The sequence below is a fragment of the Cynocephalus volans genome, chromosome 11 (assembly GCF_027409185.1).
Source record: "Cynocephalus volans isolate mCynVol1 chromosome 11, mCynVol1.pri, whole genome shotgun sequence".
NCBI classification, from domain to species: domain Eukaryota; kingdom Metazoa; phylum Chordata; class Mammalia; order Dermoptera; family Cynocephalidae; genus Cynocephalus; species Cynocephalus volans.
In genome coordinates, this window is record NC_084470.1 from 11339817 (window position 1) to 11363417 (window position 23601).

Genomic DNA, 23601 nt, shown 5'->3' on the forward strand with positions numbered 1-23601 from the left:
CTCTCCCGAGTGCGCCACAAGGTCGGCTCACCAGCACCTGTTTCAAGAAGTAGACTAGCTCCAGCTGGCCAGAAGTCCCCCTCATGCTTCTGTTCAGGCACTTTCCCCCTAGGTTACTACCCCCTCCGCTTCTAAGATCAGAGATCAGTTATGCGTATTTTGAACTTTATGCAAATGGAAACATACAGTTTGTTTTCTGATACCAGGTTTCTTTTGCTCAGCAGTGGTTAAGTGACTCATCTATATTATGGTGTAAAATATTTCATTGCATGAATATTTCTTCACTCCACTGCTAAAGTCATCTTGGGAGTTTCAAGTTATTTTCTATTTCAGAAAAAGATCTTTAGGTTCTTTTTTATTCAATTTATTTTTTTTATTTTAATTATTCAGTATACAATGTAGTTGATTTTTGTGTCCCTTTACCAATTTCTCTTACCCCTCTCCCTCTCCCCCCACCCACCCATCAATGTCATGTCTGTTCACTTGTCTTAAGTTCAAGGAGTTGTGATTGTTGTGTCTCCTTCCTTGTCCCCCCACCATTTGTTCGTATATTTATTTATTTATTTAATTTTAGCTCCCACAAATAAGTGAGAACATGTGGTATTTCTCTTTCTGTGCATGACTTATTTCACTTAATATAATTTTTTCTAAGTCCATCCATGTTGCTGCAAATGGTAGTATTTCATTCTGTTTTATAGCAGAGCAGTATTCCATTGTGTAGATAGACCACAGTTTCCTTATCCACTCATTTGATGATGGACATTTGGGCTGGTTCCAACTCTTGGCTATTGTAAATAGTGCTTCAATAAACATGGGAGTACAGGTATCCCTTTGGCATGATGACTTCCATTCCTCTGGGTATATTCCCAGCAGTGGAATAGCTGGGTCACATGGTAGATCTATCTGTAATTGTTTGAGGAACCTCCACACCATTTTCCATAGAGGCTGCACCATTTTGCAGTCCCACCATCAATGCATGAGAGTTCCTTTTTCTCCACAACATCTCCAGCACTTATCATTCACAGTCTTTTGTATATTAGCCATCCTAACTGGGATGAGATGGCATCTCACTGTGGCTTTGATTTGCATTTCCCGAATGCTGAGTGAGGTTGAGCATTTTTTCATGTGTCTGTTGGCCATTCATATATCTTCCTTTGAGAAATGCTTGTTCAGCTCATTTGCCCGTTTTTTAAATTGTGTTACTTGTTTTTTTGTTGTAAAGTTGTTTCAGTGCTTCGTATATTCTGGATATTAATCCATTGTCAGATGTATATTTTGCAAATATTTTCTCCCACTCTGTTGATTGTCTTTTCACTCTGTTAAGTTTTTTCTTTTGCTGTACAGAAGGTTTTTAGTTTGATATAATCCCATTTGTTTATTTTTCCGTTGGTTGCCTATGCTTTTGGGGTTGTATTCCTGATGTCTGTACCCGCTGCTACTTCCTGGAGTGTTTCCCCTGTGTTTTTCTTAAGGACTTTTATTGTTCCAGGATGTATATTTAATTCTTTAATCCATTTTGAGTTGATTTTAGTATATGGTGAGAGGTATGGGTCTAGTTTCATTCTCCTGCATATGGATATCCAGTTTTCCCACACCATTTGCTGAAGAGGCAGTCTCTTCCCCACTGTATAGGCTCAGTGCCTTTGTCAAAGATCAGATGGCTGAAGGAGTTTGGGTTGATTTCCAGAATTTCTATTCTATTCCATTGATCAGTGTGTCTGTTTTTATGCCAGTACCATACTGTCTTGGTTATTATAGCTTTGTAGTATAGTTTAAAGTCAGGTAGTGTTATGCCTCCAGCTTTATTTTTTTTTTTTTGCTCAGAATTGCTTTGGCTGTTTGTGGTCTTTTGTTATTCCATATAAACGTTAGTATAGTTTTTTCCATTTCTGAGAAAAATGTCATTGGAATTTTGATGGGGATTTTATTGAATTGGTAGATCACTTTGGGTAGTATGAACTTTTTCACAACTAATTCTTCCAATCCAAGAGCATGGGATATATTTCCATCTTCTTGTGTCCTCTTTAATTTCTCTCAACAGTGGTTGTAGTTTTCACTGTAGAGATTTTTCACCTCCATGGTTAACTTTATTCCTAAGGATTTTACTTTTTTGGTGGCTATTGTAAATGGGCTAGCTTTCTTGATTTCTTTTTTTTTCATGTTCACTGTTGGAGTATAGAAATGCTAATGATTTTTGTGTGTTGATTTTGTGTTCTGCAACTTTGTTGAAATCATTTATCAACTCTAAGAGTTTTTTTGTAGAGGCTTTAGGCTGTTCGATATAGAGGATCATATCTTCTGCAAATAGGGACAGTCTGACTTCATCTTTTCCAATCTGGATGCCCTTTATTTCCTTTTCTTCTCTTATTACTCTGGGTAGTACTTTCAACACTATGTTGAATAGGAGTGGTGAGAGTGGGCATCCTTGTCTAGTTCCTGTTCTTAAGGGAAAAGCTTTCAGCTTTTCTCCATTCATGATGATATTGGCAGTGGGCTTATCATATATGGATTTAATTATATGGAGATACATTCTGTCTATAGCTAACTTGTAGAGAGTCTTTACCATGAACGAATGTTGAATTTTATCAAATGCTTTTTCAGAGTCCATAGAGATGATCATATGGTCTTTGTCTTTGCTTTTATTGACGTAGTATATCACATTTATTGATTTGTGTATGTTTAACCAACCTTGCATCCCTGGGATGAATCCAACTTGATCATGGTATATAGTTTTGTGTATGTGTTGCTGTATTCTGTTACCTAGTATTTTATTGAGGATTTTTGCATCTATACTCATCAAGGATATCGGCCTGTAGTTTTCTATTTTTGTTGTATCTTTGTCTGGTTTTGGTATCAGGGTTATGTTTGCCTTGTAGAATGAGTTTGGGAGAATGACCTCTGTTTCAATCATTTGGAATAGTTTGTAGAGAATTGGTATCAGTTCCTCTCTGAAGGTTTGGTAGAACTCTGAGTGAACCCATCTGTTCCTATTCTTTTCTTTGTTGGGAGCCTTCTGATAACAGCTTCAATATCTTTTATTGTTATTGGTCTCTTCAGATTTTCTGTATCTTCTTGGCTCAGTTTTGGTTGTTTGTGTGTGTCCAGAAATTTATCCATTTCCTCCAGATTTTCAAATTCATTGGCATATAGTTGTTTATAGTAGTCTCTAATGATTCCTTGTATTTCTTAGATATCAATTGTAATACCACCTTTTTCATTTCTAATTTTTGTTATTTGGGTCTTCTCTCTTCTTTTTTTAGTTAGTCTTGCTAAAGGTTTGCCAATTTTATTTATCTTTTCAAAAACCCAACTTTTTGTTTCATTTATCTTCTGTGTCATTTTTTGGGGTTTCTATTTCATTTAGTTCTGCTCTGATCTTATTTCTTTCCATCTACTAACCTTGGGTTTGGATTGTTCTTGGTTTTCTAGATCTTTAAGAAGGAGTGTTAGGCTGTTTATTTGCCATCTTTCCATTCTTCTGAAGTAAGCATTTAACATGATAAATTTCCCCCTTAATACTGCTTTTGCTATATCCCACAGGTTTTGGTATGAGGTATCATTATTTTCAAGAATTTTTTTGATTTCCTGTTTAATTTCTTCTTGGAGCTATTTGTCATTATGTAGAATGTTGTTTAATTTCCATGTGTTTATATAGTTTCTAGAGTTTTGTTTGTTTTTAATTTCTAATTTTAATCCATTGTGATCTGAAAAAATACATGGAATAATTCCAATTTTTTTGAATTTGTTGAGACTTGCTTTGTGACCTAACATGTGGTCTATCCTGTAGAATGTTCCATGTGCTGATGAGAAGAATGGATATTCTTAGATTGTTGGATGGAATGTTCTGTAGATATCTGCCAAGTCCAATTGGTCTGAAGTGTTGTTTAGATCTTGTGTTTCTCTATTGATTTTTTGCCTAGATGACTTGTCCAGTGTTCAGAGTGGGGTGTTCAGGTCTCCCAATATTATGGTGTTAGTGTCTATCTCATTCTTAGATCTCATAGTGTTTGCTTTATAAATCTGGCTGCTCCAAATTTGGGTGTATATATATGTATGATTGTTATGTCTTCTTGATGGATAGATCCTTTTATCATTCCATAGAGGCCTTCTTTATCTCTTTTTATGGTTTATGGTTTAAAGTCTATTTTATCTGATATAAGAATAGCTGCTCCAGCTCATTTTTCATTTCTATTTGCATGGTATATCTTTTTCCATCCTTTCAGTCTTAGTCTATGTGTGTCTTTACAGGTGAGGTGAGTCTCTTGAAGGCAGCATATTGTTGGGTCCATCTTTTTAACCAGTCTGTGTCTTTTGAGTGGGGAATTTAATCCCTTTACATTTACAGTTATTATTGAAAGGTGTTGATTTACTTCTAGCATTTTATTGATTTTTGTTTAGATGTCATAAGTATCTTTTGTTCCTTTTTTTCTGATTTTCTGTTTTTCTGTATTTGTTGTAAACTTTTTTTCTCTCTTTATTGTTAGCAGTTTTGTTTTACTGGTAGGTTTTGTTCTTTGTTGAGTATTCACGGCAGTGATGATTGTTTTTCAGGTATCAAACCCAGTACTTCCTTGAGAATTTCTTGTAAGGCTGGTTGCATGGATGTGACCTCCTGCAGTTATTGTTTGTCTGAGAAATATACTATTTGTCCTTCATTTCACAAGGATTGCCTTGCATGGTAAAGTATTCTTGGGTGGCAATTTTTGTCCTATAATATTTTGAATATATCTTTCCATTCTTTTCTGGCTTTTAGGGTTTCTGATGAAAAGTCTGATGTTATTCTGATTGGGGCTCCCTTATAGCTGACTTGCCATTTCTCTCTAGCAGCTTTTAAGATTCTCTCCTTGTCTTTGAGTTTTGCCCATTTGACTATAACATGTCTTGGAAAGGACCTTTGTGGGAATATGTTTAGGGATCTTTGGGCCTCCTGAATCTGAAGATCTGTTACTTTTGCTATACCTGGGAAGTTTTTGGCTTTTATTTCATTGAATATGTTTTCAATGCCATTTCCTTTTTCCTCCCCTTCTGGAATACCTATGATTTGGATATTTGAGCCCTTAAGGTTGTCTGTTATGTCTTTTGGATTTTCTTCAATTTTTAGAATTCTTTTTTTCTGGTCCACCTATGTTATTTTGAACAGCCTGTCTTCAAGGTCAGAAATTCTCTCTTCTGCTTGTTCTAGCCTGCTGGTTAAACTCTCTGTTGTGTTTTTTATATCATTGAATGAATCCTTCAGCTCTGCAAGCTTTGCTACATTCTTTTTCAGGGCATTGATTTCTTTGTACATTTCTTCTTTCAGATCCTGTATATTTTTTCTCATTTCATTGTGTTGTCTGAGTTTTCTTATATCTCATTTAGTTTCCTTAGACTTGTTGCTCTAACTTCCTTGTCAGTCATTTCAAGGACTTCTGTTCTATAGGATCTAGAGCTTTAGAGTTATTATTTTCCTTTGGTGGTGATGTACTTTCTTGATTTTTCATATTTCTGGTATCTTTCCTTTGGTGTTTAGTCATTGTGGCAGGGGGTATTGTGGTCCACTCATTCCACTCTGATGTCTGGCCTGTATCCTGAAGGGACTTCCAATTCTGGGCAGTGGGAAGTAGCCTCGGCTGGGTGTCCTGTGGTGCCTTCCTGTTCTGGCACAGCTGGCTCAGGGTGTGTGGGTCCTGTGGCTCTCTAGCCTCTCTGAGTAGCAGAAAATGACCTGGGCTGGTGGTCCTGCATTGCCCACCTGTTCTGGCACAGCTGACTTGGAGTGATGGGCCCAGCGTCTCTCAGGCCTCTCTGCATGGCAGGGACTGGACTGGGCTGGGGGTCTCATGTCACCTGCTTCTTCTGGTGTGGCTCACTCAGTGCATGTGGATCCAGTGGCTCTTGGGCCTCTCTGTGCAGTGGGGACTGACCTAGACTGGGGGTCCTGTGGCACGCAGCTCCTGCCTGTTCCAGTGCTGATCTCAGGTCTCCTGTTGTTGCTTTTTAATAATTGCAAATTGGTTGATTTGTGGGAGAGAGTGACACTAGGAACTGTCTACTCTGCCATCTTGACCAGAAGCCTCAGACAATGACTTTAAACACTTTCTGAGGCTGAGAAGTCCAAAGTCCTTCTGGTGGTGGTGACAGTGACCCAGGGGTCTCACATCGCAAGATGGTGGAAGCAGAGAGACCAGAGCATCAGAGTCAATTACTTTGGATTGTTTCCCTCTTCCCCCTGCCCCCAACAGTGTGCACTGATCAGAGGTGAAGCAGTACACAATTAGCATAGATGAGCTCCTTATTCTCAATGCAGTGTGGGGACAAAGGGTGGGGACCATAAGCAGGCCCAAAGAAACAGTAGGAATGTTCCCAGTAGCTCCTTTTACATGTAAACTCTCATCAGTCCTTTAAATTACCTTCTACTATGTAAAGACATTGTGCATAGGGAGAAAGAAAGTGTAATGAATGCCCATGGACAAGCCCAGTTTTACAGTTTTATTGTAGGCCAGCCCAGCCACCTGTGCCAATAAAAGTATGTGACTTTGGGATGTTTCTGTTGACAGGTGTATAGTAGTAACCAATCAGGGAATGCCAGCGGGTCCGTTTGTTCGACTCCTGCATTACCACGTGCTCAGTTACTTGTGCTGACAGCTCATGCTCATCTCGCCCAGCAGTTGCAAGGGGCTTCTGTGTAGCTGCTCATCTGGTGGCAGAGTCTCAGGGCTGTCTGAGTGATCAGCAGCCATGTGTGTAAGGGACAAATTGCAAAGCTGTGTAGCCATCCCCCAGAGACAGCCTTCAGAACAAGTAACTTTCAGGAAGCATAATTTCTAATTAAAAAAAGAAAAAGTTAACAATGAAAATGAGGCAGTAAATAATAGGAGAGAAAAGCACATTTCTCACTATTGGACTTAAAGTAATTTTAAAAGATTTTTATTGCAAAATGCATGCAGTTTTTAAAGAACATTTGTTTAAAACGTCCTTTCCCACCTCTTCGCTAAGATGTAGAGTACATACGATCCCATTACAACATCGAAGATTTCATCTACTTCAGTCACCACCAGCACGAGGAACACTGTCACCTGCATCACTTTGCCCTCAACCCCATTTTCCAGCACTACACCAAGTTCTTTCTGAAGGAGATCCCTCATTTAGGGTATAAGTCCTGTCTCTACTACCCTATTTACCCAAAATCCAGGGAAGACAAGGTAAGAGGATGGAGTATGTAATTCACTTTGCCAACAGATCACGTTCACAGTGTCATTCTTATTGTGTGCCACATTTTATCCATTCCTCTTCTGAGGGGTCCTGATTATTACCTGGATATGAATTTCCAATGGCCACATTGAATTTGACTCTTTTCTTACACTACAGTGAAAGTCCAGAAGGCTTTGAATTTCTGAAACAATCACAACCAATATAATTAGTAGAAACATTTGTTGGCTTTTCTATATTGACAAAACAGAGATGGAAAACTATGCAAAAATGCTCTAAGAGGCATGAAAATCAAATTATTTCTTATGGTGCATTAGTGCAATGCCAAAATGATATCATCTCCTTCAAGCAAAGATCATTTTAGTGATGAATCTGTAGAAGAAATTAGTTCTATTCTATAGTATAGGTGTGTTATCACAGCATTCCAAGTAAGCACTATAACCACCCCCATAAAAGTGATGTGTAGAGAGCTATAGCATCATCGTAAGCCTTATGTAGTAAATACCTATATAGCCCTGTACAATGCTTGTTATGCTTATGTAGAGCAATACTGTTGTAATAGACATGGATCTAATGTGCATACGTGATGTATACGTGCATGCACAAATAGGAAGCTCTTCATCTTACTTCCATATATCCTGCTTTATTTTTCTTCATAGCACTTCTTACCAGCTAAGATTATACATTTTACCATGAAGACGGAGGTCTTTGTCTTCAAAGCTGAATCCCCAGTGCCTAGAAGAGTCACACATACAGTCTCAGCATCCTGGTGGTTCCATAGGCAAGGGCCTGTTCAAGCTAAATTCTCAAGAGGTGGCTTCCTGCAAGTGGGTCCCTCAGTGACTGACAGCATTGGTCCTGAACTCGATGCAGACTTGAGGGGTGATGGGACTCAACAGCAGTTGTCCCATCAGATTCCATTCATGACCTCAGACTGTCTCACGCTCTTCCAGGAGTCTTTGACATAGTGCCATTTCTTCTTAGTTACCATGAGGGAGCTAAGTAGATTTTAAAATAACAATAATTTTGCCAGCGCATCTTATTTAACAGAAGCCTTTTGGAGAAGTACAGAGGGAATGGGGAAGAAATGTTTTTAAAAAAACATGGAAAAGATTTTCAGTGAGTTGTATACTCTGCTCTAGTGATTATTTTTTCCTGTCAAAATGGAGTGTGATAGCAATGCAAATGCCCTGGATTTAAACTTAATAAGATCGGAAGGTAATAGTTTTGCTGGAAAATCGTGGTCCTACACAATTCCCTTTTACTTTACACTTGGCCAAATGCCAATTTTGTGACCTTCAGGATGTGATATTAAATTCTTGTTTTTATTCATGATGTTTGCCTGGATGTGCTGGGTTGGAGAAAGTCCATTTGCACTTGTAATAAGAAAATAACATCTAGGGCATTTCATTGAATGTTTATATATTTACCTCAATGGCATAGAATTCGGAATACGTTACACACTATTGTATATAGCTATAGAAACACGTTTGTAAACAGATTTCCTCTCAGTCTGTACTTTCAGATGATTTATACATATACATTTAAAACAACTATAAGAAGCAGTTCCAAATAATTTGGGTAAGAATTCTCAAATTCTGCTATAAATCCGCAGTTGACTGCAGTAAAGTTGAGCTTTCTGGCTCGTGCTATGAGAGTGGTTTACTCCACACCCACTTGCCTTGGGCAATGTATTAAGAGATCTTCCAGACATAAAAACAGAGCTCTGGCTAGGGATTCCTGGGTTCTGTTTTTCAGTTTGTAAGGTCAGTATGTGAAATTCAATGGTAAAGGATTTTAGAAAGCCCTTTTAGAAGCTCTTAGAAATGCCTAGGGCTATTTTTAGAGTAGCAAATAAGTCATAAGTAAACCATCTATTTATTAAGGTGCATCTACAGTCGGTTTTACTTTCTTTGCTTTGCAGCTTAAATTCAATAAATATATCAACAGGTTTGGTATCACAGTTTAACTCTTGAGGTTTAAATAGTTACAATGCCCTGAGTTGGTTTCACCAAAACCCCTAAGATTTCATAAATATGAAAGAAATATACATCACTATGTTCAGTTTTCTATGCCAAGTTTTAAAAACTGGATAAAATTAATACTTAAAGTATTCTCCTAAAACAGGTTTATCATAGTTAATTTCAATAAACATAAATCCAGCTCATAATTTAGTATTAGTATGTCAAAATAATGTGACCTAATTCCCCCAACCCCACCCCCACTTTCCAGTTTTATCCTTTGTTCTAAAACACTTCTGTAATAATCAGCAAAGATCCAGTTGAACTCACTGAGAGTGACTAACAGGAGGATTTTCGCATCCGAGCTATGACATTTTCACATCCTCAGATGACATTTTTATCTATGTGTCTTCTTAAAGCAGCTTGTGCCAAACACACAAAGGTTGACAGGACGCAGATAACACAGCTTAATGGGGTCAAATCAAGCTGATTCATGATCACTATGGAAAAGAATATCCTCCTGGGGAAAATACTTGCACTGAAAAATCCCATAAACCAAACCACTTGTTTATCTGTCATTCCCACAGAGATAGTAATGTAATTACTCTCGTAATTATCTTCATTAGTGTCAGGCATTATCTACAATTCATTCCTCTGCTCGAAGAGTATGTTTGTTTATTTGCTGATTTTTTTTCCTCTCTGACTTGGCCGAGTTAAGAGTTTTTTTATATTTATAAAGCTGCACACAGACATCTGTGCTGCGCTGCTCTGACATTCTCTCCCCTAAAATATAGGTTGCTGTCTTTCAGTTCCAGAACTCCTACACCTACTCCCTGACATCTGCCCTTCATTACTTGGTTCCCGTGCGACCACGACGACAGATTGTCTATCCTCTGGAAAAGCTTGGCATAAACGCTCCATCAGAGGCGGTCTCCAAGGATCTGGTGGGTAGCAGGGCGGCAGGCAGTGAGGCACGGTGCCAGCTCCCGCAGGCTCGGCAGATGGGGTGGCAGCACTGTCTTCGCGGGAGCAGGCTGCTTCTTAATTACAGGGAACCTGGTGCTCATACACTCACAGGCAGCGACCTGCACAGGCTCCACTGCAGCCCTTCCCCTCAAGTGGTTATTTCACCATAAGCCTAAAACAGCAGTCACTTGATCCCTAGGGGGACTCCAAGGGCGTGCTGCTGTTTCCCAGGACAAATAGCCTAGAGTTACCATCCCAGCATATTTTTTTTCTTCCACTTCCTCAGAAGCAGATTCCCCCATTCAATCGATGCTTTGCTTTCAAGGCAATAAGTGTTTGTTCACTGTTAAGACAGAGATGGCAGAGAAAACAGAGCTGACTGCATTTGAGACGTTTGGACCCGAGTCCTAAGCTGATTTGTTTAACTCCTCTGCAGCAAGTTGGGATGATTAACAGGAACGTATTAGTTGCCCTGGGGAGGCAGGACTGTTTGGCCTTAAAATGAACAGCCCTGGAACACTCTTATTACCAGAGCAGGAAAAGGGACTGACATAGAACCTAGATTTCATTTTAAATGGGAACGTACCTGTATATGCATCCCCACAGTCATTTCCATAACTTGACTGGAAACCATGATTTGTCATGTTGACTGACATGTGGGCTTGTGGTGTTTGTGGACACTTCCACTTAAGTTTAAAAAAAATCCCTCAGTGTGCTAAGATTTCTCCTTTGTGAGAGAGAAAAAAGGAAAATGAAAGTTTAAACTCTCCAAACATTTAGCCAAGGGGTTGCTCGTCAGAGCAGGATATTGTGCTCAAATAAACACTTGGTGACAACCTCAGTGTGGCAGGAAGCACATGGTCTGTTGCCACAGCTCCCACTCAACACATGGGTGCACTGAGGAGGGAGGGGCCTCCACCAGACCCACTTTAGGAGCAGCCCCTTCCTGTGATAGAGGCTGCTACAAGTCCTACCTTTGTCTTTACATTTGCACGATAAAAAATTCATTTATATTTATTTTCTGATAAGTTGTAAATGTATATTTCAGTAGAGACTGAAAACAAATACCAATTCTTTTTTCCCCTTACTCTTTATTATGGAAAATGTCAAGCATATGCAAAAGTAAAGAGAATCTTGTAGAGCAAGGCTTCTCAAACTGTCTGTGGCTCTTTCTTTTTTAACATATAATCCATCATAGACTGATAGTTTTATAAAAAGTGAATTCCTGGAAAAATGAGATTAAAAAGCAAAGACAAAATTCAAACTTAATTTCTTCATTATTAGATTTAACAGACAGAATTACTCTGTCAAATTGCTGTAAGCTTCTGAATGCTTCTCTCAATCTCTGTGCTTACATTACTTCACAGTAATAATTTGTGCATGGGCACCTGTCCCAGACCATACATAGGGTAGCAAGCATTGAAACTCTCGTATACTCAACACCCAGCAGCAACGACTTTCAACTCTTAGTCAGTTTTGGATCTTCTGCACTCCACCCACCTCCCCTTCCTCCTGTATCATTTTGAAGTAAACCCCAGATACATATCATTTCATCCATAAGTCAGGGGCATATTCTTAAGTAGCAGGGGCCACAGCACTCTAGAGATGAAACGTGCTGGAGCCCACCTGAAGACCTTTGAGATAGGCCATGAGGTGGTGTCTTTGCATGTGGAGATCCTGGGAATGGACTCTTTGGAATGAGAGCCAACACACACAAGTCTGGTGTAACACTAGTGCCTTGGGGTTAGAGAGGGTGACTCCATACTGTATCCATTGCTGAAATACAGCTTGCCTAGAGTCACCCTGATCACAGGAGAAGGGGCTAGGAGTAGAAATAGCTGGATGCACTTGTCATACTGCTTTGTAGCATCTGTATAAGATCAGGGTAAGAATGAGAGATGCTGTTCCTTTGCAGCCATTGCTGATGCACTTTCAGGTATGGACAGACCACAGGATTGGGCCAGGAGAAGCCCTTGCACATTAATGGCAGCCCATGGCTCTTGTGCCTTCAGCCAGTCCTCTGGCAGCAGGAATGCTGGGGCTGAAACTGGAAGGGATGAGTACAGAGCTGTTGCATGGATATCAAGGGCACTGTTTTTCTCAACATGCAGGAGCTCCTCCCACCCCCCCATCCTTGGGAATTTCCAGAGTTGGGTGACTTTGAGGTGAGCTGGAGCTCCAGGTGGGGAGAAAGCCAGAGGAAGCATTTTGTTTCATTTAAAATGATCCTATCATTACTTGCCATGTTGGTATGATTTGAAATCACTGCTTACGTTTAAGAACCTTTTCCATGGTCATCTCAGTATGCTGTGCCCTCCCAGAGGCCTGGCATATTTCAAGACATAGCAGAGATGGATTGTTGAAACCTGGGCTCCAGGAAGACAATCACTTAACAGATGGGTGGGAAGATGATAGGGCTGATGCTGCTATGCTGAGCTGGCATGTTTATTATACTGGTGAATTCTGACTTTTTAAGAAAGCATTTTTATTGCCACTTATTTTCTCAATCTTGAGAAGGTTTTAGTGAAGATTTAGATTTAGTAAACAAAATTTAGTAAAAATTATAAAATCCTGAAAGTTCCATCAAAGGATTATAAAGACCATAATCCACATGGGATGAGCCTAGATGTTCAAAAATTAAAATGCTAAATTACATTATTTAAAATTATTTTTCTCTTTTTAACCTTAGCTTAATGTTTTAGAGTGATTATCTGAGACAAGTTGAGCCGAATAGAATTTTTTAGGAGGAATTTCTGTACAGTCCTAAATACCTTGTTTTCTCAGTGGAGCAACATGGCAGCAGGTGACCTGTGCAAGGCTGAGCAATGATCATTGCACCTGAATTCCTTTTTTCCTTTTCTGTCTACATCCCTCCCGATTTTCTGCCAAGTGCATCGAGCTTTGTATGGGACCGTCAGCCCCCTCACCAGGTCCATATCCTTACTCTCACTGGCCACTCACCTTTTATACTACTTAAAGCATCTTAGAGTGACTGTCCATTCTCTAGCTTTCACCTGGGAAGCCAGTGTTCAAGGGAACAGATCACTCCAGGCATGAGGAATGGGATAGAAAGCATTTCATCTCAGTGGGTTGCCGATTTGAATCTGGCACAAGGCAGCAGTGACTGAAACTCAGCACTGCATGGCAGGGAGAGATGCCATCTCTCCCACCCCAGGGCCCTCATAGTGTCTGCCTGGTTTGGATGATAGTTGTCCCTGCCACAACAACTTCCCTGTCATTTCTATTGACAGCCCACTCCATAGCAGGTCATAAGAAAGGACCTAGAAAATGTACATGATTTTCATCACACATTATAGAAGTAGGCCCTGAAGATTCACAATGATATCTCCATGGTCAACCAGTATAAATTCATGGACGAGAGAGAAGGCTTTTTTCTGGCCAAGACCATAATCCACATGATGGACCTGAAAGATTCTTTTCTTAGCTTGAATGAGCCGTCTTGGCCTGTGCATTTACATTCTGAGAGATATTCTCATGGAAATTTTCTATTAAATGAATCATCATGGCCCACCTGCCATGAGTACTATGATCAGGGAAATACTGAAAATTTGGCTGAAGCAATTAAATGGCCATATTAATTAAAGACTGTGGAGCAAGGTGCCCTACACTTACTTTGGGGGTGGGTCTCTGTGTGAGTCTGTTTTCTTTCCTTCCTGTCCCCAACAGGGATTCAGAGATGACTGTGGCACTGTCTCTGCCCTCAGGAGCTTCCAGTCAAGTCTTGGTATTAACTGGGGGTGGAAGACGGCTTGCGCTGCCCCCCAGTAGCCCAGGAGAGCCCAGACCCAGGAGAGATAGCCGCACTGGGGTTACACCTGTTTCCGCCGAATCCCTGGGGAGGGAATGTGTGGTGTGCCTGGCACAGCTTCCTTTCCAAGAGCGGGAATTTAAATAAGTATTATTTGTCATATTCAACTCCAGAAAATCTGCTTCATTATCAGTAGATGCCCCCCACTATCCACCACGGTCACTTTCAGTTCTTCATCAAGGTCTAGGGTGTTTGTAGCATTATATTATGAACTCAACTGTCTCTCTCTTTAAAAATTTTTTGGGACCAAATCAACCCATCGTCTTTCCTGAGGAATCATACTTTCAGAGTGACCAATGGCTGTTTTTTTGTTTTGTTTTGTTTTTTTCTGGTTGTTAGTGATGGTCTGTTTAAATCTCAACTAATGAATTCTTTGGAATTCATCCGTTTGGATGCTGTGCATTTGGGTTTTTTCACATTTTCCCTTTGTCCTTCTACAAAGAAAAGTGACAGTTTACTTAACCCCCCGTCAGAGCTAAGTATGGGCCTGCTTTTTCCTGGTATGTGATCTCTCAGGAAGATGTCACTCACTGGCATTCAGTCACCCTTTGAATTGCCCCGTTTCATCTTGGCTGTTCTTCCCCAGTCCAGCTATAATTACCATCTGATGGACTGTTCCTGGATACTGTTTCACTTGTGCATCTGCTGCCCTAAGAAATTGCATTATTCTCCCAGCACCTGCTAGACTTTCCCCAGCTTGTTTCCCAGCCCCTTCCTCAAACTTGGTAACTTTCACTGCTGGTAGTTAGACTTCCCTTGGTTGTGTTTGTGGTTGGGGTATGTGGTGTGTTTTAAAAATCAGCTCTTAGCATCTACTTGGCAGAGGTTTCTAAAAATGCAAACATATTTTTCAGCATCAGTATGTACACTGATCATTATAATAATGTGGCCACGGTAATATTTTCTTGAAATGAAATTAACTCACATTACATCACAGCTATGAGTCAAGTTAGCTTTTTCAGGCCACTTCTTAGTCATCTATGTGTTTATGCTACCTATAGGAAATGCATTTCCTTCTATTTATAGTGATTTTCTTTTCTCTGTGATTCTTAAAATAATTTAAATAAATTTCTTCATAGGCTCCTTTTTTCTTCAAACAATACAAGTTCTGTGGTCTTTTGCTCCAAATCTATGAACACTATCTAGTTCAATATAATACATAGTATATATGTGTACATATATATGACTTATAAACAAGTGGTTTATTCTCATTACTATCATAATTCTTCCCTCTTAGGGAGTTTACAAAGTAACAAAAACAACTATTACTACTGCTATTACTAACACATTGTGAGCTCTTGCTAAGGGCTTCCCATGCATTATCTCATTTAATCCTCACATCATCACTTGTAATCAGTTACTGCTACCACCGTCCTCAATGTACCTAAAGAAAACAGGTTCTCAGGGAGGACAAAGACTTGTCTCAAATGACTTGTCCAAAGGCTAATTCACTGACACAGCTGCAAACCCAGGCAATTGGTTGCCCAAGCTCCTACCTCTACCTATGTACTTTGTCCTCTAAAAAGCTAATGTATTGATATCATAACTCATTAAAGGAAAACCAAACCACAGAAAAGGAAGATGGCTTGACACAGACCTTTTGGAATCTCCCAGCTCTATGGCACCAGCTATTAATCTAAAGGTGACCCACAAATAATTGGCTTTCCCCAAGTGTAGTTTGGATTTTCCTTTTGGCTGAGCTGTCCACTCTTGGGTTTGATCCGGTACCAGCCTGACCCTGGTTGGGCTCAGCTGGGGAGAAGCAGACGTATGGGTCCAGGTTGGTGTGCCGGGTCAGTTTTGGGGCCCCCACTGCTCCAGGCTATCTGCATTTCTCTCTCTGTTGTGTCAGCTTGCTGTTACAAACCTTTAGAAATTATGGTGGCAGCTTCTGGGAAAGGAAGAAAATGATCGTGATCCCATATGGAGGTTACATTAGAAATTCCTCAAGATTCAATTCCAGGTTATATGGGGCTTCATGGTGTTCTTAGAAAGTGCTCGAGTAAATGGCCATCAGGCAAGTATGGAAAGATTATTTGGGGGGTGGGAGCGGAGAGGACGTGAGTTGGTGGCATGATCCACCAGCCCTGGAAATTGCTTAGAAATTGGGCTGTGATGGGAAGACGGCAAAATGAGGCCTTCAGGGTGTGATAAGAGAAGAAATTGTGAAAAGTAACCTTGTAACGTCTTAGTACTGTCGCACGTCAATCCTACATCTTGTCCTCATTTTCTGCAATAGATATTATAGGATAATCTCTTTCTCCTCACCCCCCACAACAGCTTTATTACGATATAAATCATCTACATACCAGACAATTCACCCATTTAAATTGTGCAATTCAGTGGGTTTTTGTATCTTCACAGGGTTGTGCAGCCATCACCACTAGCTAATTTTAGGACATTTTTGCCACTCAAAATAGAAAGCTGTGCCCATTTAGAAGTCACTCCCTATCTCTAAGTATCCTCCAACCCTAGGCAACCACAAATCTACTTTCTGTCTCTCTGAATTTACCTATTCTGGCCATTTCATATAAGCGGAATCATACAACATGTGGTAGTTTGTAACTGGCTTCTTTCACTTAGCATGTTTTCAAGGCTCAGCCATGTTGCAGCATGTATCTGTATTTCATTCCTTTTTATTGCTGATAATTCTGTTGTATTGGATAATACTACGTTTTATTTATCCATTCATCAGTTGATGGGCATTTGAGTTATTTTCCCTAGTTGGCTATTATGAATAATGTTGCTATGAAAATTTGCATACAGACCTTTTGTGTGAATATATGTTTTCATTCTTTGGGGGTGTTTATACCAAGGAGTGGAATTGCTGGGTCATATGGTAACTCTATGTTTAATATTTCAAGGAACTGCTAAACTGTCTACCAAAGTGGCTGCACCATCTTACATTCTCTCATTGTTAGATCAGATCCAGCATGCCGGCCAGCCGATGGTAACGTGCTGGTCACCTCAAAGTCATTGGAGGGTCAGTGTGACTAATTTTCCTTTCAGTTTCAGGAGGAGAGCTTTCCATCACTCTGAGATGGCTTTATACATGTATTTGAGACTATACTGCTAATACAAGCTTGGATTCGTTTGAAATCAGAGATTTTTCTGAAATAAAATCTCTCCTGGTCTTATCTTCCCTGCTTCCCCGCTCTGATTCATCAGCCTCTTGTGGTCCTGCTCGGACATTTAGGAGAGCTCAGGCAGCAAAGAAAATGCCCATTCAAACACAGGAGTAAAATGAGGACTTCCTGTTTTTTTAAGCCACCATCATGTCTTTTGTTTCAGTTCACCTTTAATATGTTATTGCTCTTAAAAAGAGCCACCATGACCCCCAATAGGGAAAAAAAAAAAAAAAATCCCGAGGCTTTCCTGGATGCTGATTGGGTTCTTGCCACAACCCACAGGAGGGGGGGGGGAATGCATTCTGTTCCCTGCAGAGCCAGGGTAATAAATACCACGAGGTCCAGGCGTGCCTCAGGGTACGTCAGCTGCCTGCCACGGAGCTCTGGAAGGCCTGCAGCCCAGCAGGGCTCCTGGGTGGACCTGAGCTCCCGGAGCAGGAACTGGCCTTCACAGCTAAGTGGCTTCTTCTGATCCACCTTCAGGGAGGAGAGGAATGGCAGCACCTCCATGAGCTGCTTTGTGTCTGTTGCAGTAGCTGAGGATACACAATGACAAAGGGGACAATTAGAGCTGCAGATGCTGACATCTCTTCCCCTTGATTAAACATAAATGTCATTACAGAAGTAGTACATATTTATGGTAGAAATTTTAAGATAAAATAATAGAGAAAATCAGCAAAACCTGGAATCTTTCTATCTATCGATTAGCTTTGTTAATGTTTTGGTGTTTTTACTTCTAGATTATTTTCTCTGAAAAAAAAAATGCAAACATATATACAGTTAAATATGGGTTCATATGTACATAGGACCTTGAAACATGCCTTTTCATAAAATGTTATGAATATCTTAATGAAAACAGCTAAGCATTCTAAAATGCAGTTGTATTATTATTTTTTATTTTAACATTTACTTGTATATATTTATGGGGCACAGTGCATCATTTCGATACATGCATATACTATAAAGTGCGGGTCTCACGGTTGTGCCATTTTCTGCTGACTAACAATCCCTCGTACTCAGTGAGAACTTTCTCAGTACCACGGTTTCTCCTGCATCCGGATGAGAAGTGGGCAAGTCCCGTGACTTTTCTGGTCAATTTTAGGTAATTGACGTTGTTTGGGTCCCTTCAAATCACAACACATGATCTTAATTCCATAAAATATCCAATTTCATTCTATGTAGTAATCAAAACAGCTTTTCTGCAGGAGTTCGACTCCCCCGACCTGCTGCTGAAGCCTGCTGCTTGTGGGAAACCCACAGCTGCAGAAAGGGGACAGGGGAGGGTCTCTTCTCTCAACTCAACAAACAACTACCACCTATTTACATGTATTTAGCTGATCATTATTTAGCGCCTTTTTTTAGCCTGTTAGTTTCCTATTCTTTAGCTCTATCTCTGGTCCTTCTGAAACTGGGACCAGGGCCGGAAAAGCAGGCAATCCTGCTGTTGCAGGACAGTCCCCACTCTGCTGGCCGGACCCCTCTTCTCACAGTGTGTTAGGAGTTTCTGCAGAGATTTCTGTCACTGGAGACCTAGCACTAGCATTCCCATATGCAGGTGATGCAGTCCTCCAGCTTTGACACCTCAGTCTTATTTGCCCCTTGAGGTGGCCCCCAGGAAGGACGTAGGATGAAAGCTCATGGCTCTGTGGGTGCACAGACTGCAGGTGCAGCCCCCTTCCCTTCAGCTCACCCGCAGCAGCTGGCCACCGTTGGGCCCTTGTGATTTTCCAGGCAGGGATCACACACCCGTCCACTGTGTCCACTGACTGCAGGGAACTCACATGAGGCTCACGGAGGGCCCCAGGTCTTTTCTGTGATTTGAGGCAGAAGACAAGGCAGCCCCCACATCTCCTCTTAGGGGTGGGGTGGGGTTAGACTTGGAGGTCATCAACAATTCCCCCTGAAGAAATCTCCAGAAAATCCTCTCATATCCCTCTGCCAACCCTTTTATGTCTTCATCGTGCACTAGGGGTTTAAAAGTCATTTAACCAGTGCTCACCCACCAACCTTGATATTTTTACCACAGGAGCTCCTTTGGAATGTAGCATCTATTGTCTTCATGCCTCAAATGTCCTACTTGACATTAACTCTCCCGAGGCCATACAGCTGCCACGTGGGACTCTGGGACTGAACCGTTTGATGCCAGAACCCATCCATGATTCACTGTTGTTGTTTGTAGTCATTTTCCTCAAGTTGGTCATCTAAGTTTTCATCCAAATTTTTATCATTATAAACAATGCTACCATGTCCATCCTTATTATTTTCTCACACATCTGTCATAACAGATGGAATAAAATTCCTTTGAATAAATTCCTAGAGACAGCATTGTTAGGTCAAAGGTAAACCTACTATTTCCTTAATCAAAAAGCTTAAAATATTAGAATTTGAAGATGAAATTTTGTGATTCCTTACTTTAAAAAGATGGTTTCACTTGCCAATGTTGCTTTATCTAAGTAAGCCATCAGTGTACAGAGAACCCTCTTTTTTAGAGGCAGATACAGATTTTTGTGACAGGTAGTCAGGTGTGCTAAGTGGTGAGTCTCCCATTTCCCTGTTTCTCTCTACCACGACTGAGTCTCTGCTTTGAGCCTTCATTCCACCTGGTGGGAGAATAAGTACCTTTCATCAATTCCCAGTAAATTTAGCCAATTCATGTCTACACTGAGTTCTTTTGGGAATTTTCCCTCTTATTCATTTTTTTTTAGAGGGCAGGGAAGACATCTATGTTCTCGGGAGCTCATGGACGTGGAATGTCACGGCCTCGTGGAGGGCAGGGAGACGATGGGACAGGAGTGATCTGCTACTTGGTGGTGCTGTCCTCACAGGCATCCTCTGTGTTTCAGAACTGTGGCTTGTCCTCAGGCACTGTCACCTCATCCTGGCATCCCCGCCCCAGCCACTGCCCCCTGCTTTCTACAGAGGCGACCCCACTTACCAGCCTGAAGGCCTGTCTGGGCTGGGGACCGGGGTGCTCTCCCTGTCTGTCCCCTTACCCTGGTTTTGGGAAGCTGGTGGCCTGCTTCATCTCCTTCCTCATCCTGGTGCCTCCCTCAGCCATCACCACTTGCTATCCTTAGGACAAGGACAAGAGAGGAGTCTCCATGAGGCACAGTATCCTCTACTCTTATCTCCTCCAAAACCCATGTGGGGATCCTGCCCTTTCCTTCCACTGTTACACCTTAGCCGGGCATTTTTCTCTCTCTTTCCCTCTGACTTTTTTCCTTCTCCCTGTCTTCAGACAACAGACTGCTAGCACCGCGTGTTCTTCTGAAACCTGTGGTTGAGGCATTAACTCTGACTTTTGATCCACAAAAGTCAGGCTTTTGAGACTTTCTCGCAACCTGCTATCTTCCTTGAAATGAAAATGCACAGAACTGACCCATTTGTTCTCCTGGGGTGTCTGCCCAAAGGCACTGTGTCTCCTGGGTGCTGCCTCAAGTGTCAGGAGGGGTCCTGAATCAACAGGGACCTGGCAGGAATGAAACACATCTGTTAATATGAAAACAGTTCTCCACTCCAGGGACAGCAGCAGCATGCACGTGCACTGCAGACTGAGAAGGCCCCGTGTGGGGCAGGCCGACTCCCTCTGGCCCCTGGAAGAATTATAAAAATGTGCCTCCATTCATCATGAAGCAATTTTACATCAATAATTGCATACATTATAACATATCATAAGTCTAGCTTTTGAGTCTTTTCATTAAAACTTTTGCCTTTTATATCCTGTTAATAAATACTAGTTTTAAAAATGAGGATATGCTTCCTTGGAAGATGTCAAAGATCAAGAAAAGCAACCCGAAACCTAGAGAGGTTTTCTGTTCAGGTGGATTCTGATTGAATTCAGGTGGATTAAAAGTCTTCCACAGTTAGTAACTTTCATAGAGCCGTCTGAGTTTAGTTAGTATCATTCTTTGCACACACTCCAGATCTTGAGGGGAAATGGCATTTAAGTTTACCAGAGGAAAAGGATTAAAAGGGCCTTGGAAGCTGCAGTACCTGCTAATATGGAAGCATGGGCTTTCCACTCAGGGCTGCCCCTTGTGGGCTTGGCTGAGGCAGCACCGTTTGCCCTCTCCCTGTGTGTCACCTGGTACAGAAGCAAGGTGGAGCCTGCAGTCCTCGGTTCACCAGCTGCTGTGTTCTCCAGTACTGAACCACGTTCACTATCAAATGCTTTACCCTGAATGTTGCTTCCAGGCCATTAAGCTTAGCCAAGATTACTGAAGTCATGGTTGCCACAGTAGCCAACTTAATAAGCAAGAAGGAAACAAAAAGGATGACTTAAAAACAGGGGAAAAGTGGAATAAATAAGGTATGGAAATAGCATTGGAGCTATAAAGATTTTTTTTATTGCTACTTTTTTGAGATGTCAAACATGACTCAGCTAGAGTGCAGGCAGGCATGAGCCGCTCCATTGGTTGAAACCCATGGTAATAAACATAAACCACATGCTATACCATTGCTCCTACCTCTTATGCTGTTCAGTCATGTCCCAGGTTTTGTTTGTTTTGTTTTATTTTTTCATATAATTCAGTGCATTGAAATGATCTCCATGGTAGTCATTGTAATAATGGTTTTTATGGGAGTTTATATATTCAACCAAAAGGAAATGTGCTACCAGGGAGTAAGTCTCAGACAGCACTTTCTGGTAACCATAGTAAAGCTGCACTCACCAAAACCACCCCGACTTTCAACATCATTCACTGGTCTTCAGGATGGTGGTCCCATGGAACCAGAGTTAATTGTTGATTTAAAAAATGGAATTGATATTATCTGTCATGAGTTACAGTTAAGCAGGTCCCAAAGATGTTCAGATATTGTCCCACAGAATTAGACATATGCCATAGAAAAGTGTCTTAATTTGTTTGCTGGACAGCATCAATCCTCCACGCTGGGTCTTAGGTCAATCTGTCTTGGTAGGACCAGGGTTAGTGCCCCCCCTTCCAGGTCACGTGACTTCTAACAGCTTTCCACTCCCATCATGTTGTCAAGAGAGACAGACAGACACATAGACAGATACACACCTGGGTCATCTGATTCACCACAAAGGAAAGAGCAGATACTAGAGGTTGAATGAGACTGGGCAGCTGGGCTCAACTCCACACCCAGCGCCCATCCCACGCCCTTGGCTCTTTATCTGCACCGCCTTCTCTGATGGCAGCACCTGGCTCTGCTCCACATGGGGCTCTTCCCACCATCTCTCTCCTCTCCCTCTCGTGTTCTGCACAGTGAGAGCCGTCTGCTCGGGAGGATGCTGCCTGGTGCTCAAGAAGAACCCTTGGCCCCACTTAGGACAGCCTATGGAGATCCCAGTTCCCCAGGGCGTGAAGAAAAATGGCATATGAATGAATGGAGAGTAGCCTGGCTGCTCTTTCCCAGATGGCCTGCCCTCTCAGGACCTACCCCATCAGGGGGAAGACAGGGGATACAGCCCACAGAGCACAAGTTCCATAAGAATCTCCAGGCCTCCTGCATAAGCAATGCTTCTTATGAATCTCTCTCTTTCCCTACCACTCCCCCACCCCCATTTCTTACACACACACATGGCCCCAAAGTATACTCAAATACCATCTAGCTATGGCCCTGGAGAAGTGCTCATGTTCTGCCTTCTAAGCACATCATCATGTCATCACTCCCCAGAGTGCAGTGGGTGACAACAGCCTAATTCTGAAGTTCTGTGACCCACCCCTGTCCCCCAGAAGCCAGGTGGCTTTGTCCCAACCTGGGCCTGCTTCTCTACCCACCAGGCCATTTTTCTAGGTGTCTTGCTTTTTTGTCCACAACTCTGACACATACCATGGTTTGTACCTGCCTTTCAAGTAAGAGGGGAACTTCTGCCATGGGGAGGTCCCATGTGTTGGTCACCCCCTGCTCCTTCGTGGACAGGCTCTTCTGCCTAAACCTTGGGCCCAGGGCCTGTTCTACATGTCTGGTTAGGAAGCTTGGAGATGGAGACTTAATTTATGTCATTTGTTCAATCAGTATTTGTAGTGTGCTGACCATGTCGTGGGCCCTGTTCTGTGCACTGGGGGAACAGACATAAAAAAGTGGACAAGTCCCTGCCACCTGGAGCTCATGTTCTGGTGGGGGAAGCAGACAGCGACCAGAGAGACAAGGATGCACTGTGTCAGGTAGTGGCAAGCGCCGTCAAGAAGAAAGCCAGAGGGTGGGACGGGGGGCGGTAAGAGCCCTCTGCCAAGAGGCATTTAAGCAGACCTCTAACCCCATGGGGCATGGGGTAGTGTGTGGGCCAGGAGGAGCTGATGGCACTTCTTCCTTCAGAAGAGCCTGCACCTCCCATGGACACACTTCCACACATACCCAATGAACCCAGTGTTGGTGCTTTTTAAAAAAACTTTGTTATGAATATTCATGAGATACAAAGCTTATTGTCACCACTCATGCCCAAATGTGATGGCCATACTGACAGCATGCCCTTTACCACAAATTGCGATTATACCCTGTGTCCCCACTCAATTATCCCCAACCTCCCTCCCCATCCCCCTTTTCCCCACTGTACTGTATATCCCTG

At 41.8% G+C, this 23601-nt stretch overlaps 1 protein-coding gene across 1 annotated transcript in view; it reads left to right on the forward strand.

Moving 5' to 3' along the window:
* CFAP61 (cilia and flagella associated protein 61) overlaps positions 1–23601 on the forward strand; it is a 300780-nt gene that overhangs the window by 128033 nt on the left and 149146 nt on the right. The window contains 4 exon segments of the mRNA XM_063113349.1: positions 819–823; positions 6903–7181; positions 9959–10093; positions 22017–22021. Coding sequence (XP_062969419.1) covers positions 819–823; positions 6903–7181; positions 9959–10093; positions 22017–22021 — 424 coding nt within the window.